Source organism: Carlito syrichta, unplaced genomic scaffold (assembly GCF_000164805.1).
Source record: "Carlito syrichta isolate Samal-C Ts95f unplaced genomic scaffold, Tarsius_syrichta-2.0.1 Scaffold288950, whole genome shotgun sequence".
NCBI lineage: Eukaryota > Metazoa > Chordata > Mammalia > Primates > Tarsiidae > Carlito > Carlito syrichta.
Genome location: NW_007233046.1, coordinates 40,807 through 56,972, shown reverse-complemented (window position 1 = coordinate 56,972; position 16,166 = coordinate 40,807). Strand labels below are relative to the sequence as shown.

Sequence of the window (16,166 nt, the reverse complement as noted above, 5' to 3'; positions counted from 1 at the left end):
AAAATAGCCAGGCGTGGTAACACGTGTCTGTAGTTCTGGCTACTTGGAATGCTGAGGCGAAGGATCGCTGGAGCCCAGAAGGTCGACACTGGGGTGGCCGTCAGCGTGTGTGCCACTGCACTCCAGCCTGGGCAAAGGAGTGAGACTCCAACTCTAAATAAATAAATAAGCAAGCAAGCAAGCAAATAAATAAATAAATAAAAATAGATTGCTTAAATTGTTTTTAGTAGGGTTTCAGAAGAGTGAAGTTAATACATAAATTTAGTCTTCCATCTTAACCCAAAATTCTCACTCATTAACTTTTGTATGTTTTTATTTGGAGGTAAGCAATTGGTATTTTGTTATTTTTGGCGCTTGGTACATTTTAGTAAATAAACATTTGTTTTCATGGCTTAGAACTTTATAGAGCAGTAATAGGTTGTTATGGAATTGGCCTCAAATGTAGACATAATATAATCAAAAATTAAAAACAAAACAAAACCAAACCCTGTTCATGGTATTTCAGAAATGTGTTTCCTATAATATTCATAATATTGAAGAAAAGAGTTAAACTGTACTTGATAAACCTGTCTTTTTCCTATAACAGGAAGTATATGCATATATGTGTAAAGCATATACAACTTTAAAAAATATAATTATCATCGAGTTACAATAGCATTCTCTAAGACCTGAACTTCTTTTTTTTTTTTTGAGGTGAAGTCTCACTCTGTCACCCAGGCTGGAGTGTAGTGGCATACTCACAGCCACCCTAGCGTTGACCTGCTGGGCTCTGGCTTCCACCTCAGCCTTCTAAGTAGCTGGAGCTACAGGCGTGCACTACTGCACTCAGCTAATTTTTGATTTATTGTAGAGACGAGGTCTCGCCAAGTTGCCCTGGCGGATCTCAAACCCATGGGCTCATGCAATCCACTTGCCTCGGCCTCCCAAAGTGCTGGGATTACAGGCTGAGCCACCAAACCCAGCCAAGACCTGAACTTCTATATGTATTACTTAATTTTGTTTACTTCATTCAGCAAAATATTAAATACCTTTTAGGTACCCTGCTAAGAATGAAGCTGTTAATAAGACAGTCTTAGTACTTTATCTCATGAAGAATATATAGTCTAGCAGGGCCACAGACTTTAAAAACCAATTAAAAATGAAACATATCACTATAGGCGTATATAAGTGTGAGACATAACCTTGTCTAAATATCAGAAATTCTTTAATACAATGATGGTCAGAATAAATCTTGAAGGATGAGTTAGGTAGAAGGCAGAGATTGGGGAGATTGTGGAAGAAAGAGCTTGATTTGTTCCAGGATCTGAATATAGTTCACTGAGGTGAGATGAAGCTGGAGTGAGATGAAACTGGAGAGCTCACAAGAGACTGCTACTACAGTGGGCCTTGTAATACGAACTTATTTTGAGAGAGTTGGGAGACATGAAAGGAATTTAAGCAGAAAATTGAAATATATTTATAGAATGATCATTTATGCTGTAATTTAAGTAACTGATTGGAGAGGAGTAAGCTTTGAGTCAGAGAATTAGGAGCATTGGCAGTAAATCATCTGAGATTGGACTAAGATGGTAGTAAGAGAGTAATAAGATGCTTTTCATAGTTATTGGGGAGTCGCAGTTGTGAAAGAAGAGAGATTAGGAATGGTCAAGACTGTCTTCCAGGCTTCTGTCTTATCCACATTACATTTCTATGCCTTTTAATGATGGTAGCTAACACAAGGAAAGTGAGAAAGTTCATTTTAAGTTAGTAGTTCATGTTGGATATACAGTTTTCAGTAATTGGGTAATATTTAATTACAGCTGTGGTTGGAGCTCGTAAGAGAGTTTTAGGCTAGAGAGATGACCTTGGGTTTCTGGAGTTGAAGATAAAATTAAAAGCAAGTGAATGATTTGTTAGAGTGCTGTTTGATTGATTGTTGCCTTTCTGAGCTCCCTTTATGTTTCCCTTTCCCTGATTCTTGTATTCAATTTCCTGAGAACACTGCATTAAGCAGTACAATTTCTGTAACCATGTAGGGGCTTTTCTGTCTTTTTACGTTCACTACCAGCTGGGATGCACAATTAAAATGGCTTGGTGACCACTTTGCTTGTATTTCCCATTTTGTAAGTAATATGTATTGGCTAAGTTTTTTCCAATTTTGTGTGCATGCTTTTTGCAGAAGGTGAACTTATGGATTGTGATGGAAAATCAGAATCTAGTCCTGAGCGGGAAGCTGTGGATGATGAAACTAAGGGAGTAGAAGGAACAGATGGTGTCAAAAAGCGAAAAAGGAAACCATACAGACCAGGTATAGTGCCTGAGCTACACATTTTAATATAAGCAAAACTCAGTTAATTTTTAAAAAATACAGTATTGATGACTTCAATTATAGTTCAATAATCAGGATTAAGCATAGCATTGTAAGTGTTGAAACTAAAACTTGTGTGTATAAATTAAAGAATTGAACTGAATATATGTTTTAGCTAATGAGTTCCTTAGGTTGAGTATGTGAATACTTCACAATGAATTATTATTTAATGCCATATCCCAAATATTAACCTTTTTATTAAATATTTTACTAGATTGATTTCTATTTCTAGTTGGACTTGTAAGGCCGTTTACATATCTTCTTTTGATGTGTACTCTTGTACACATTCACTTCCTATTATTTTTATGTTCTTAAAACTTATTTCAGTATTTATGTAAGATTGCAAGTATGCAGCATGAAGGTGAACAAGACAGAATTCTTATGCCTCCTAGAATTATAGTCCAGTGACTACCACAAATTATTAAATACTCTTATTTCCTGTCCGCCTCAAGTGGAGACAAAAGCCGTCTTACTCCTCAAATTTTATTTACCTTATTGGAAAAAATTATGGAAATTGTCACAGAAGTAGTAGGCTTTCTTTTAGGTAGTATAGTAATGTCCATTTACCAATCAGTGAAGTATTAATTTGGATCAGTATAGTCTTTTTTCTTATTGCATTTATCTGTTGGTAAGCATGATCAAAACCCCTTTTGATATGTAAGGAAGAACTTTCTCACTGCATTTGTATTCTATAGGACCTTAAAAGAGTCTTTCGTATAAATGGGTCACATGTATGATAATAAGAACTTAAGATTAGTTTCATCCAAACATTTTATGAAAATAATTTCTTTTTTATTTTTGAGTTGGAGCCTCACTGCATCACCCAGGCTAGAGTGCAGTGGCACGCTCACGGCCACCCCAGCGTCGACCTGCTGGGCTCCGGCAATCCTTCTGCCTCAGCCTTCCAAGTAGTAGGAACTATAGGCACTCACTACCATGCCCAGCTAATTTTTTATTTATTGTAGAGATGAAGTCTCACCATCTTGCCCAGGCTGATCTCGAACCTGTAGGCTCTGGCAGTCCTCTCACCTCGGCCTCCCAAAGTACTGGGATTATACGCTTGAGCCACCAAGCCCAGCCTCATTTTTTTTCTTAATTATGAAGCTTATACATTTTCGATATTGCAAGTTCCTTCCAGGAACTTATGTTTAATGTATTTTCTTCTCTGCCTCACATGGAAGTCATCCATTTGAGAAATCCATTAGGTCACAAAGTATGTTGCTAGACAACGTGTCCTTTGGCCAACTTGTCCTTTGACACCTTGTCCTTATAGCATTTACTTTGTACTAGACATTATTCTAAGTGCTCTACCTATATTAATTTAGCCTCATGACACATGTATGAAGAGGTGCTGTACATTATCCCCATTATAACAGTGAGGGAACTGAAGCATCAAGAAATTAAACTTTCCAAATTAAGGTCATAAGTAGAATTATATTGTCTGACTCCAGATTCTGTGCTCTTAATTAAAGAGCTCTATGTATCTCATGTATAGGTGCCCTAATAACATAGAGTAACCAGATACAACCCCTCTAAAGTCATCAGTGTTACTGTCCTCTAGTTTAACTAGTTTGTGTCTTCTGTCTTCCAGGTAACATGCAAATTATCCAGTTAATGTATAAATACAGCCATCCCTCCCTTAATGATGGGATATGTTCTTAAGACAGTTTCATTGTGTGAACATCGTAAAATATACTCACACAAACCTAGGTGGTATGACTTACTACAAATTTTGGCTATACAGTACACTAAATTTATGAAAAAAGTAATTGTGCTATGATGTTACAAATGATACAACGTCACTAGGTGATAGGAACTTTTCGGCTCCATTATAATGTTGCAGGACCACCATAATATATGCAGTCTGTTGTTGATAGAAACATTATGCAGCACATGACTGTAATTGAATGTATGAATTACTAGTATTTAACTAGATAAGCCAGCATAATTTACTGCCTAGTATTTATTCTGATATTGTCTAGAAGAAGAAATACGTGCAGATCTTTTGATAATCTGGTGAATTTTAATTCATGTTTGATTAATGATACCAATGTCTTTGTTTTTTTGTTTTTTTTTGCTTTTTTTCAACCCTCTATTTTACATAAAAATAAGATTATTGACGTGAGTTCAGATTTAATTTTGGAAAATGTCTTACTATTTAAGAGAAAGCACTTTAATTCTATATATTCTGAGAATAATAAAGAAAAGTTAGTTATTTACCAGTTTACCCAATTTCTTCTTTGGTAGGTATTGGTGGATTTATGGTGCGGCAAAGAAGTCGAACTGGGCAAGGAAAAACCAAAAGATCTGTGATCAGAAAAGATTCCTCAGGCTCTATTTCTGAGCAATTACCTAGCAGAGATGATGGTATTGTACTGATTTTGTTTGATTTAACCCTTTGGTCTTGATATCTCTATTGGAAAGAATTATTCTAAATTATGTTTTAGCCAGAACCTATTACCTCTTATTGATAAAGGATTTGAGTGCCTATAGAGTTCATGTGTATCATACAGCAGTCAAGTTTGCTAAGGAAGTGGTTTAAATCCAATATATTCTATTTCTTTCAGATTTTTTAACAAGTTCCTTTTTTCCTACATAAAACATATTTCTTTGATTAAGTATAAACAATTTAGGGACTGAATCACTAAGCCACATGAAGTTCTTTCTTGTCATCTCAAAAAATGACCTTTTTGGGGATGCTTTGCCTACTAATCATATACTTTGAAACTTTTTAGACTATTTAGTTGAAAGTGACAAGGTGCCCCAAACAGTTGTGTTTTTCTGTTTTGGGGTTGGAGTCTCACTCTGTTGCCCAGGCTGAAGTACAGTGGCATACTCACAGCCACCACAGCCTCAACCTGGTGGGCTCAGGTGATCCTTCCGCCTCAACCTTCCAAATAGTTGGAACTACAGCCAAGAACCACCACGCCCAGCTAATTTTTGATGTATTGTAAATACAGAGATGTGGTCTCGCCAAGTTGCCCAGGCTGTTCTCGAACCCCTGGGGTCAGGAAGTCCTCTCACCTCAGCCTCTCAAAGTGCTGGGTTTACAGGCTTGAGCCACTGCACCTGGCCCCCAAACAGTTATTAACAAAATTATAGCTGGGTGCGGTGGCTCAAGCCTGTAATCCCAGCACTTTGGGAGGCCAAAGCGAGAGGATTGCCTGAGCTCAAGGGGTTGAGTCTGGCCGGGGCAATTTGGTGAGACCTCGTCTCTACAATAAATAAAAAAAAAAATTAGCTGGGCATGGTAGCATGCACCTGTAGTTCCAGCTACTTGGAAGGCTAAGGTGAAAGGATTCCTTGAACCTAGCAGGTCGAGGCTGCGGTGGCCATGAGTGTGCCTCTGTGCTCCAGCCTGGACAATAGAGTGATTCTGACTCAACAACAGCAACAACAACAAAATTGTATATTGTTTTAGAAATGCATCTTTCACTCAACATACTGTTAATGTCACTTTGAGATTCAAAGAAAGCAAAATCAGGCCGGGCTCGGTGGCTCAGCCTGTAATCCCGCGCCTTGGGAGGCTGAGGTGAGTGGATTGCCTGAGCCCGAGGGTTCCGAGACCCACCTGGCCAACTTGGCGAGACCTCATCTCTACAATAAATCAAAAATCAGCCAGGCATGGTAGCGCGTGCCTGTAGTTCCAGCTACTCGGAAGGCTGAGGTGGAAGGATCGCCGGAGCCCAGCAGTCGAGGCTGCGGTGGCCAGGAGCGGCCACTGCACTCCAGTCTGGGCGACAGAGTGAGACTCCAACTCAAAACAAAAAACAAAAACTATATCATTGCTTAAGCCATTGCGTTCCATCCATTAAAAAATATGAGTATACTACCACTCGCTCTTAACTATTTAAGAAGTGGTTCTAATGAAGACTTTGTGATCAGTCTGGTCATGATCTGTATTATTATATATTTTTAAATAATATAGAATCTAAAGAGACTTGAGATGTTTGTAGGATGTGCTCTGAAAAAGTTCTTTATTACTATGGATGGGTTTTGACTTCAGGTGAATTAATAATCATCAGAAATCACTGCACATTTTAAAAAGGAAGTTCTGTGAAGGTTTTAAAAGAAATTTCTAATTTGACTTAATATTGGCTATATAATAAGCCCCAATTAAGAAATTAGGTATGTTCAATGAAACGACTTTTCGTGTTCCCCATCTCTTTCTCTTTATTCTGTCTTCCAGATTTTTTGTTTTTGTTTTTTTGAGTTTGGTCTCACTCTTTTACCCAGTACCCAGGCCTGGAGCGCAATAACATGATCACTGCTCACTGCAGCCTCAAACTCCTGGGCTCAAGTGATCTTCCCGAGTAGATGGAACTGCAGGCATTTTTCACTATGCCCTGTTAAGATTTTTTTGTTTGTTTCTTTTGTTTTTTTAAGAGACAAGGTCTCACTATGCTGCCCAGGCTTGAACTTCTGGACTAGAGCAGTCCTCTTGCCTCAGCCTCCCAAAGTGCTGAGCTTATAGGCATGAGCCACCATACCTGGACTTGGATAATTTCTTTACATCTGCTTTTTGGTTTAGTATTTTGTTCCTTCATCGGTGTCTAATCATAACTAATTCATTGAGTTTTAATTTCATATGTGGCTTTTTACTTTTCTAAACTGCCTTTTTGGTATTTTAACACTTTTGAGTTCTTTTTAAAGGTTATTTCTACATTCAGGTTTCTTTTCTTTTTAATGTAGCTTGTTGATTCAGAATGTAAAATACCTGAGCCTTTGTGCTGATTCACTCTTTTTTTCTGCTGACCAGTCTGTTAGTGCTTCATTTCACTATTGTTTGAGACATACACACACACATATAATACTTATTTATTAATTTTTACTCTGAACTCATGTTTTGGAACACTCTCTGTTTGAATTTTTTTGTTTTTTTTAATTTGGAGTCTCTGTCACCCAGTCAGGTGTGCAGTGGCACACTCACGGCCACCGCATCCTTGACCCGCTGGGTTCAGGCGACTCTTCTGCCTCAGCCTTCTGAGTACCTGGAACTACAGGCGCGTGCCACCACACCTGGCTAATTTTTGTTTTATTGTAGAGATACAGTCTTGCCAAGTTGCCCAGGTTAGTCTCAAACCCCTGAGCTCAGATAATCCTCTCGTCTCTACCTCCCAAAGTGATGAGATTACACATATGAGCCACCATGCCCAAATTTTTGAGAACTGAATTGCAAGTGGCTTCTTTCAGAAATTTGAATTTGTTACTTCCAGGAGCATGGGATGCTACTTCCTCAGGACTACTTTAAACTGCATCCTTAAATTTTTTGAAGGTTTCTGGTCTATCTATGCTACATAAATTCAAGTTTCTTATATATTAGGACTGTATCTAGTTTGTGGATTTTCAAGGAAAGTTTATTTTTTGCCTTACCTGCCCAGTAGCAAATTTCATGACATGATGACAGACTTTTGTTGTTGCTGTTGTTTGTTTTTTGCTGTTTGTGGGGAGTGGATAGGTGAGTGATGGTTTGAGTGAGGAATGTATTCTAATTAAACTTGAGCCTGGAATCCCTCAGATTTACCTTACATGTGTCACCACTGGTTAATCTGTCCATCTTGGAGAGAGGACTTAAGCTTTGTCTTCTGTTCTGTCTTCCTCATAAATCTCTGAACACTGGAGTTTGAGGTCGTTGGAGTTTAGCAAAATTCAAAGAGCTTTTACTTCTTTGCTTACTTCTGTGGTTTTTTTCTTTACCTTAACTTTTGATCTTTAGAGATTACATATTTTCTGGCTAGATTACTGGTGCATTTTTTAAAAACTTACCTTAAAAATGCCTATTCACTATTTTTAGTTTTTTCAGAAAAGTCAGTCTACTTATGTATTTTGGCAACCAAATAACCATGTCGACCAAGGGATGTGCTGTTTGCCCTCCTATTAAGAAGTATCTGAGTATAAGTTTGCTCATTTGTCAGCTTTAAGTCATGTACTTCTTTCTTTGTTAACTTCTGCATCCAAAATTTTTATTTCCATTTCTCTAATTTTAAGAATGAATTTCATTGCATATTTATGAGCAGATTCATAGTCATATTTTCACTGTCTTTATATACAAGTACCCACTTTGCAATAAATTTCTGAACTTGTAATTGCTGGATTGAAAAACACAAATTTTTAAAAAATATTTTTGTCAGGTATTTCCAATATTTGAGGGGGATTCCCCCAAAAGTGGAATTTGTTTATAAAAAATTGTATATTTATTCTTACATGTTTAAACTTTAGTCACCTTCCAAGTCCTCACTGTTTGATGCAATATGCCTATTGAGATGCTTTTTCTACTGCTCAAAACGAGTTATGAACTTACCCATTTGATGCCTTTTAGTGCTTCTGCCATTTTTTGGTTTCACCTCCTCCACTTCGGCCAAGCATTTTCCTTTGGGACCTTTTTTTTCTGGGGAAATGGGGCAAGATCAGTTGAATTAGGAGAGTGAGGCTAGAGGTTAATACCATTTTTGGTCCAAAACTCTGAATACAGCATGATGTGGGCAGGTGTGCTTGTAAATCACCCATCATGAAATAGACAAGTACATTAAAAGACTCTCCAAAAAAAATTCACTGAAGCTGAATGCAACACTTCTTGCTGGTGCACTGATGCCAGTGCATTCCTAGAACACTTATCAAGCAGGAGAAAACTGTACTATAAGGGGCCTGCTCTCCAAAAAATAACTTGGGTTTTCTTGCATTCCCTCTTGTACTCTACAAAAAGGTTGTACCCACTAAATTTCCCTTAGTAGTGTACAGGTAGCCATTTTCTTATACTCATGAGCTTTGGGTATTTTAAATTATTTTAATCATTATTAAAATATATTTAAATAAGTTTCTGCTTTGCAAGAAAATACTGATTATTAAGCATACAGTCAGTAGGAAACGTGAACACTAAATTTTTATATTACTTAGCAATAAACTTGCTTTGAGATCTTTTTGTGGATTGTTTAAACGAAACTGTATATATATTGCCAAGGATAAAATTGGCCTGGATTCAAATTTTAAATGCTGCATATTTACAAATGGGGCTTTTGTTTCAGGCTGGAGTGAACAGTTACCAGATACTCTAGTTGATGAATCTGTTTCTGTTACTGAAGGCACTGAAAAAATAAAGAAGAGATACCGAAAAAGGAAAAATAAGCTTGAAGAAACCTTCCCTGCCTATTTACAAGTAATATTTTGCCTTACATTATTTTATGTAGTTTATCAATTGTGGCAATACATTGAGTTTTTAAAAATAGATTTGTTTTTTGTTCATGTTTTACTTGTGTTTTCATTTAGTCATAAATGCCATCTTTACCTTGCAGGAGTCGATAAAAATTAACATTTACCTTTTTTGGTGAGTTTTTGTTTTTTAAATCCCAGTTGTTCATTTGTAAGTATTCTATAAGTCTTAAATAAGAAAACTTTAGGGTAGGAATAACTGTCTTCGAAATCATTCATATCTATCTTTGCCCCAAACCCAGGTACTATTGAAATTTTCCTTTGCCAGTACAGGTTAGACTAATTAAATTAGTTGAATAAAGAAGATTTTTTGTCAGCCCAGGTTATAGCTTTAATAATTACCACTCTTAGAGACCTGGTAAGCCAAAGATTTTAGCAGTTCTTCTTTTCTAAAATACACATCAGAAAACTGTCTCCAGTCCGAAGAAATTAATGTTTGTAGACTGCTAGAAAGAATCTTTGCGTTTTCTGTTTTGTAAACATTAAGTCACAGAAGAGTTCAAGGCCATGTGATGTATTGGAAACAGCCCTGTATTAGAAGTGGTACTGAGTTTAAACTTCTGGCCTTGTGACTAGCTAATTTGAGATTCCTAAGCATGTTATTCATCCTTACTGGCCTATTTTTCATGTGTAAAAAGTGCACTAGAAGAGACTGTCATTGCGTGTCTGTTCTAACTTGTGTGTGTATGACTGTCGTCTGTCCCTTCATCAATTGTTGTCCCTGTTTTTGGCCTTGGTTTTCCTTATGCCTTAATTTTATGCATCCTTAATGGATTTTCCCCCCTTACTGCCTTCAGGTACCCTTTCATCCTAGCTGTGCATGGTTGTTTTCAAACAGTAATTTTCTTAGTCATGAAATAGACCCATCTGTAGTTTGGATTATCTTTACTTGCAGCTTTTTGTGTTTGTTGCTTTCTCCTGTTCTCTTCACGATGCTTCTTAATATAGTTTTTTCTGAGAGTATGGAGATCACGACCTACCTCTCCTTCTTATTGATCCTTCTGTAAAGTGTATTCTCTATTTGGGAAGCTTTATTTAAGTGTTTATAAAAGTATGAAAAGTAACTGTTAAATGCTTTTGCAAAAAAGCTTTTTAAAGTATTAGATCTAATTTCCCAATTACTGCGGTGATCATAGTATATAGAGCTGGATTATTTCCTCTGGTGTACATCAGTAATTTCTACTTTTTTAAAATTTCAGTGTAATGTGCAGGAAGCCTTTGTTACGGTATTGTTTCTTGGATATCTTGTGATGATTGTATTTTTTCCCACTGATTAGGGGAGCACATGGTGACAAAAGCCCACCAGGAATTCAGTAACACTTTCCAGTTTTTCTTTATTAATCACAGGTGTGAAGACAAATTATAAATGGAATGATCTAATCACTAGAAATATTTATGCTGTCTACTAATATCTAGTGATACCATATAACTTTAGGAATCACTATAATAGATACACATCTCTGATTAGTTTTTGAAGTTACTGAAAATATCATCAAGTTAGAATATCTCTGAAGCCACTCCTTTATGTTAACTACAAGGAATGAAAACCCCACTAAATTAATAAGATACAGAAGGGAGGCCAGAAAAAATCCCAGAATTTATTTATAAAGATATATGTGTTTATTCTTACATGTTTAAACGTCAGTCACCTTCAGAGTACTCTCCATTTGATACATCTATATCTATCAGGGTGCTTTTCTCACTACTCAAAATAGTTTTTGAACTTGAGAGTTTTTATGCGTTTTAGTGCTTCTGCCATTTTTTATTTCACCTCTTCCACATTGGCAAGACTTTCCCTTTGAGGACTCTTTCATTCAAGAAAGAAAAGGAAAAAATTCACTTGGGGTGAGATTGGCAGGTACTGGAGTCATGCTGGTTTTGGTCAAACTAGTCACATGTTTGCCACATCTCAGGATGTGTCTTCTGCAAAGAGTGATAACCTTCCCAATACTTCCAGATAAAAACTTTAGTCTGTCTGGGCTCAGTGGCTCAAGCTTATAACCCCAGCACTTTGGGAGGCCGAGGCGAGAGGATTGCCTGAGCTCCAGGCTTTGAGACCAGCCTGGGCAACATGGTGAGACCTCGTTTCTACAATAAATCAAAAAATGAGCTGGGCGTGGTAGTGCGCACCTTTAATTCCAGCTACTTGGAAGGCTGAGGCAGAAGGATCGAGGCTGCGGTGGCTGGGAGCGTGCCACTGCACTCCAGCCTGAGCGACAGAGTGAGACTCCAATTCAACAAAAAAACTTTGGTCTACCGTTGGGTCCTGAGAAACAAATTCTGAGTGTACCACAAGGGGCCTGCCCTTCAAAATATAATTCTGGGTTTTTTTGGGGTCCCTTCTTGTATGTTAGTTTCCTATAAACAGCAGTAAGGTCTTCATGCATCATTTAAATACGTTTCTTGCTGCTGGTGAACTCAGATTATTCATATGTATACTGAAGGCATTAAATAAATAACCTCTAAACTTCTAAAATGCTTTCTGCTATTCAACATTTTTCCTAATGGTAAAAGCATTGTTGTTACATGAAATGGACTGTCTTCTACTTACTGCTCCAACTTTGTGAATTTTCAGATTTCTTTTTTATAGTAAAACAGCTTGTTCATTTAAAATGCAAAAATTTCAAATTAGGTATATCTTTACCTCGACCAGACTTCATACCCGTAATCTCTTTTGAAAAGTATTGTTGTTAATATTTTGCTATTTATTCTTTTAGAACTTTTTTTATAATTTGGTTTTGCATATTTATGGTAGTCCTGATTTGTGTTTTATAATTTGCTGGATGTATTATTCAACTTACTTTCTTTTAGTAATGTATTTTAGAGCTTTGATAACACAACTCTGCATACTTTTTAAAACTTGCTTTGTATTTTGTAGTTTGAGTTTCTACAGTTTATTTATTCATATACCTGTTGATAGACATTTAGGGCTGTTTTCATTTTCTGGTATTACAAAACACGCTACAGTGAACTTTTTTTGTTATGTATGTTTGGCAAGTGTATGTTAAATATTGATAGCTACTGTAGAATTGGCCCCTATGAAGTATCCTTTTTCCAGATAGACCACATAATAGAAAATAGACTAAAGAAAAGTTGTGGGGTTCAAGTAGGTGAAAGGGATTCTATATGCTTCCGTTTTGTCTTCAGTATTGATTCTTGAAGTTTTGGAAACATCCTTGAATTGCCAGGAACCCATGTGGAAGCCCTAGTCTCTAGGGTAGGGAAAGTGTATTGAAATGGACAAATGTTAATATGAGTAAATAAATAGAAAGCCAAAAGCCTTTAATTGCTGTAAATGTTGTACACATGATGTGTGTAAAATGACTATTATACTATATGCTATTATACTATACTATTATGACTATTATACTGTAATGCTGTAAATGTTGTACACATGATGTGTGTAAAATTTCTATTATGTGGTCTTTCAGATTTATAGTGTTACTCTTCAGTGTGGTTATATGAATCATTGTGAGATTACAAAATCTGCCTGAAGTATATAAATATTAAAGCTATTGATCAAAGTCTTATGCCATCCTCTGCAAGTAATCTATAAAAATTAATAATCACAAAGCTATTATACTACAGTTGCTAGAAACATCTGACATAATTGTCTTGTTTTGTTTGCATAATTGCATTTGTCACTAGTAAAACTACTAAAAAATTTTCATTTTTAAAATAAGGAGAATCTATGTAAAAGAATTGACAAGCTATTTCTCTGTTTTATATTTCCATATTTAGTTTCTATATTGTTAAAAACAAACCTTTTCCTTGTCAAAAACTGACCTGTTTTTTAAAAATTTATAACCAATTTTTATGTGCTTATCTTCATCTAGGAAGCTTTTTTTGGAAAAGATCTTCTAGATACAAGTAGACAAAACAAGCTGAGTTTAGATAATCTATCAGAAGATGCAGCTCAGCTTTCATATAAAACAAACACGAACACAGGTTTCTTGGATCCTTTAGATCCACTACTTAGTTCATCCTCAGCTCCAGCAAAATCTGGAACTCAAGGTATGTGGAACAATTCACAGACGTTTTCTTTATATCATATGACATTCATCTTCCTTTCATTTAAGCCCTTGAAGTGCTTTTGTTTGGCTTCATTTGTATTTTAAGAAATCAAGTCTATTGAAGTTTAACTTAACATTCAAATGCAACTATTTTAAGTGCACAGATCTATAAGATTTGGCAAATGAATTTGCTTGTGTATCTTACCACCAAAATCAAGAGTTGTGAAGGGAAATGTTTGACTTACACTTTGCTGAGAGCAATGTGAGGAGGCATAATTTGGCGGTAGTTCGTGAGTTTTAAATTTAATAATCTTCAACTTAGGTAAGATAATTGCACTGCATAAAGAAATTCAAAACAGAGGGAAACCAAGAAGAATGCCGTAATTGGAAACTTGCTGGCAAGTTTGTGTTAATACAGTGAGATATATTGCCCTATATAATGGTTTCTCACTACTGACAGTTTGACCCAATAATTCCTTGTTGTAGGAGGGAGGCTGGTACATGGTAGAATATCTAACAGCTTTTCTGGTCTCATGACATCATGATGATCAAAAGCATCTCCAAATGATTCCAAATATTTTTTGGTGGGCAGAATCACTCCTGGTTGAGAACCATTGTCCTAGGTATAATGCATATGGGAATTGCTAACAATCAGGGAAAGGTATAAGAGCTTGATGTGTTTATAACGTAATATTAATGTCAACAAGGCTAGAGGAGTTTCACTAGTTGGCTATGTGAGGGTTCTGACCACAGTGTTTTTCACCACTTCTAGGTTTTTATGATACTATCAATTTAAATTAATGTTCTTTTGATATACTTTCTTTTTATCATTGATTACATTTGTTAGTTAATTTTATAAACTCACTTTGTAAAACAGTTCGCCACTGAAAAATGACTTTTGATATTAAGTAGTTACAGCTTCACTAATTTGCATTATCCTGGATTGAAATATAGACTTTAATTTAATTTAATTTAATTTAATTTTTTGAGTTGGAATCTCACTCTGTTGGCCAGGCTGAAGTGCAGTGGCACGCTCATGGCCGCAGCAGCCTTGACCTACTAGGCTCAGGTGATCCTTCCACTTCAGCTGAAAGTACAGGCGCGTGCCACCATGCTTGGCTAATTTTTTGATTTATTGTAGAAACAAGGGCTCGACAAGTTGCCCAGGCTTGTCTTGAACCCCTGGTCTCAGGCAATCTTCTTACCTCGGCCTCCCAAAGTACTGGGATTACAGACTTGAGCCACTGTGCCTGGCCATACTTTTATTTTGATTTCTTGAAATAATTAGAAGCAATCTTAACCCCCTGTTGTATGCCTGTGGGTGTCTAGTCTACCTCACTGTTGGTAGTATGGTCATGCTGCTTATTTGTTTAGCCTTAGCAGATTTTTAAAAAATTTTCTTTTATTTTTTTTTCTCACTTTCTAGATTGTAGAGAGGCAGGCAGTCTTAACAGATTTGTTTTTTAAACTTTTATTTTAATTCTGTTGGTTTAAGTACTTACCTGCTCTTATCCATGTCAATACGTTGCTAAAATAATGTAAATGAAATAAATGTAGGTCCTTCAGCCATTTAAAGACGTAAATAGAAGTTATTTGCACTTGAGTTTTAAAGGAAAAAGGATCAAAGCTGAACAGAGGACATATTGTCATAGAAAGGACATGTTATTTTTACTTCTTTTTCCTTTTTCTGAACCCCCTCCCCCAAAACAGCTGAAGAGAGAATGATTTTACAATAAGACCAAAACTTGGAGGACTAGAAAAATATACCCATTTCAAAACGTAAATTAAACTTAATGATTTTTGCAGTTGAACCACTCTTTTACCTTTATAATGGAAAATTAACAAGAAAATGCTTTTTTCTTAACATTTCACTCATTGTAGTCCATTATTTCAATTTTAATAATTTGTTAATAAGATTTAAAATCCTTTACTTTAGGTATGGGCAAATTTTTAAAGTCTTTTAATAATGTCAGCTATAGTTTATATAATTGAATTTCATTACTTACTTTAAAACAAGCAAAAAAATCACTGTATGGCCCCCTGAAAGAATTATTCATAATTTTATTCCTTTCAAATGTACCATTGTTTAGCTAATACATTATTGAAATAATTTTATTTCTCTAAAAACTTTCTACCGGCGATCCTTCCGCCTCAGCCTTCCCAGTAGCTGGAATTACAGGCATGTGCTACCACGCCCAGCTGATTTTTTGATTTATTGTAGAGATGAGGTCTCGCTGCCCAGGCGGGTCTCAAACCCACGGGCTCAGGAAATCCACTCACCTCAGCCTCCCAAAGGCGCGGGATTACAGGCTGAGCCACCGAGCCCGGCTTGGGCACACAAAATTTAATATGATGTTCTCTTACATGTGGATTCTACTTGAGAAGTATAAAATGAGACCAAGACTTTGTTTGATCTGGAGTATTACATTTATGTCTGCCCAGCCTCCCCTAAGTAAAAATACACTTAAAATGAATTCAAAATTTTAAATGTTCTTTACTGAATGACTAATATAATTTATTAAGCTAGTCTAAGTAAGACTTCCAGTATTTCCTCCTTGATTAGGCCAAACCCCCTTAGAATCCTCCTTGATTTCTCATTC

At 36.2% G+C, this 16,166-nt stretch overlaps 1 protein-coding gene across 2 annotated transcripts in view; it reads left to right on the top strand.

The window, feature by feature from the left end:
- Positions 1 to 16,166, top strand: part of KMT2C (lysine methyltransferase 2C) — a 187,702-nt gene that overhangs the window by 131,547 nt on the left and 39,989 nt on the right. For both annotated transcript variants that reach the window (XM_021710432.1, XM_021710431.1), the window contains exons 22-25: positions 2,159 to 2,287; positions 4,595 to 4,714; positions 9,370 to 9,500; positions 13,390 to 13,567. In XM_021710432.1, the coding sequence (XP_021566107.1) occupies positions 2,159 to 2,287; positions 4,595 to 4,714; positions 9,370 to 9,500; positions 13,390 to 13,567 (558 nt within the window). The remainder of the gene's footprint in view (positions 1 to 2,158; positions 2,288 to 4,594; positions 4,715 to 9,369; positions 9,501 to 13,389; positions 13,568 to 16,166) is intronic.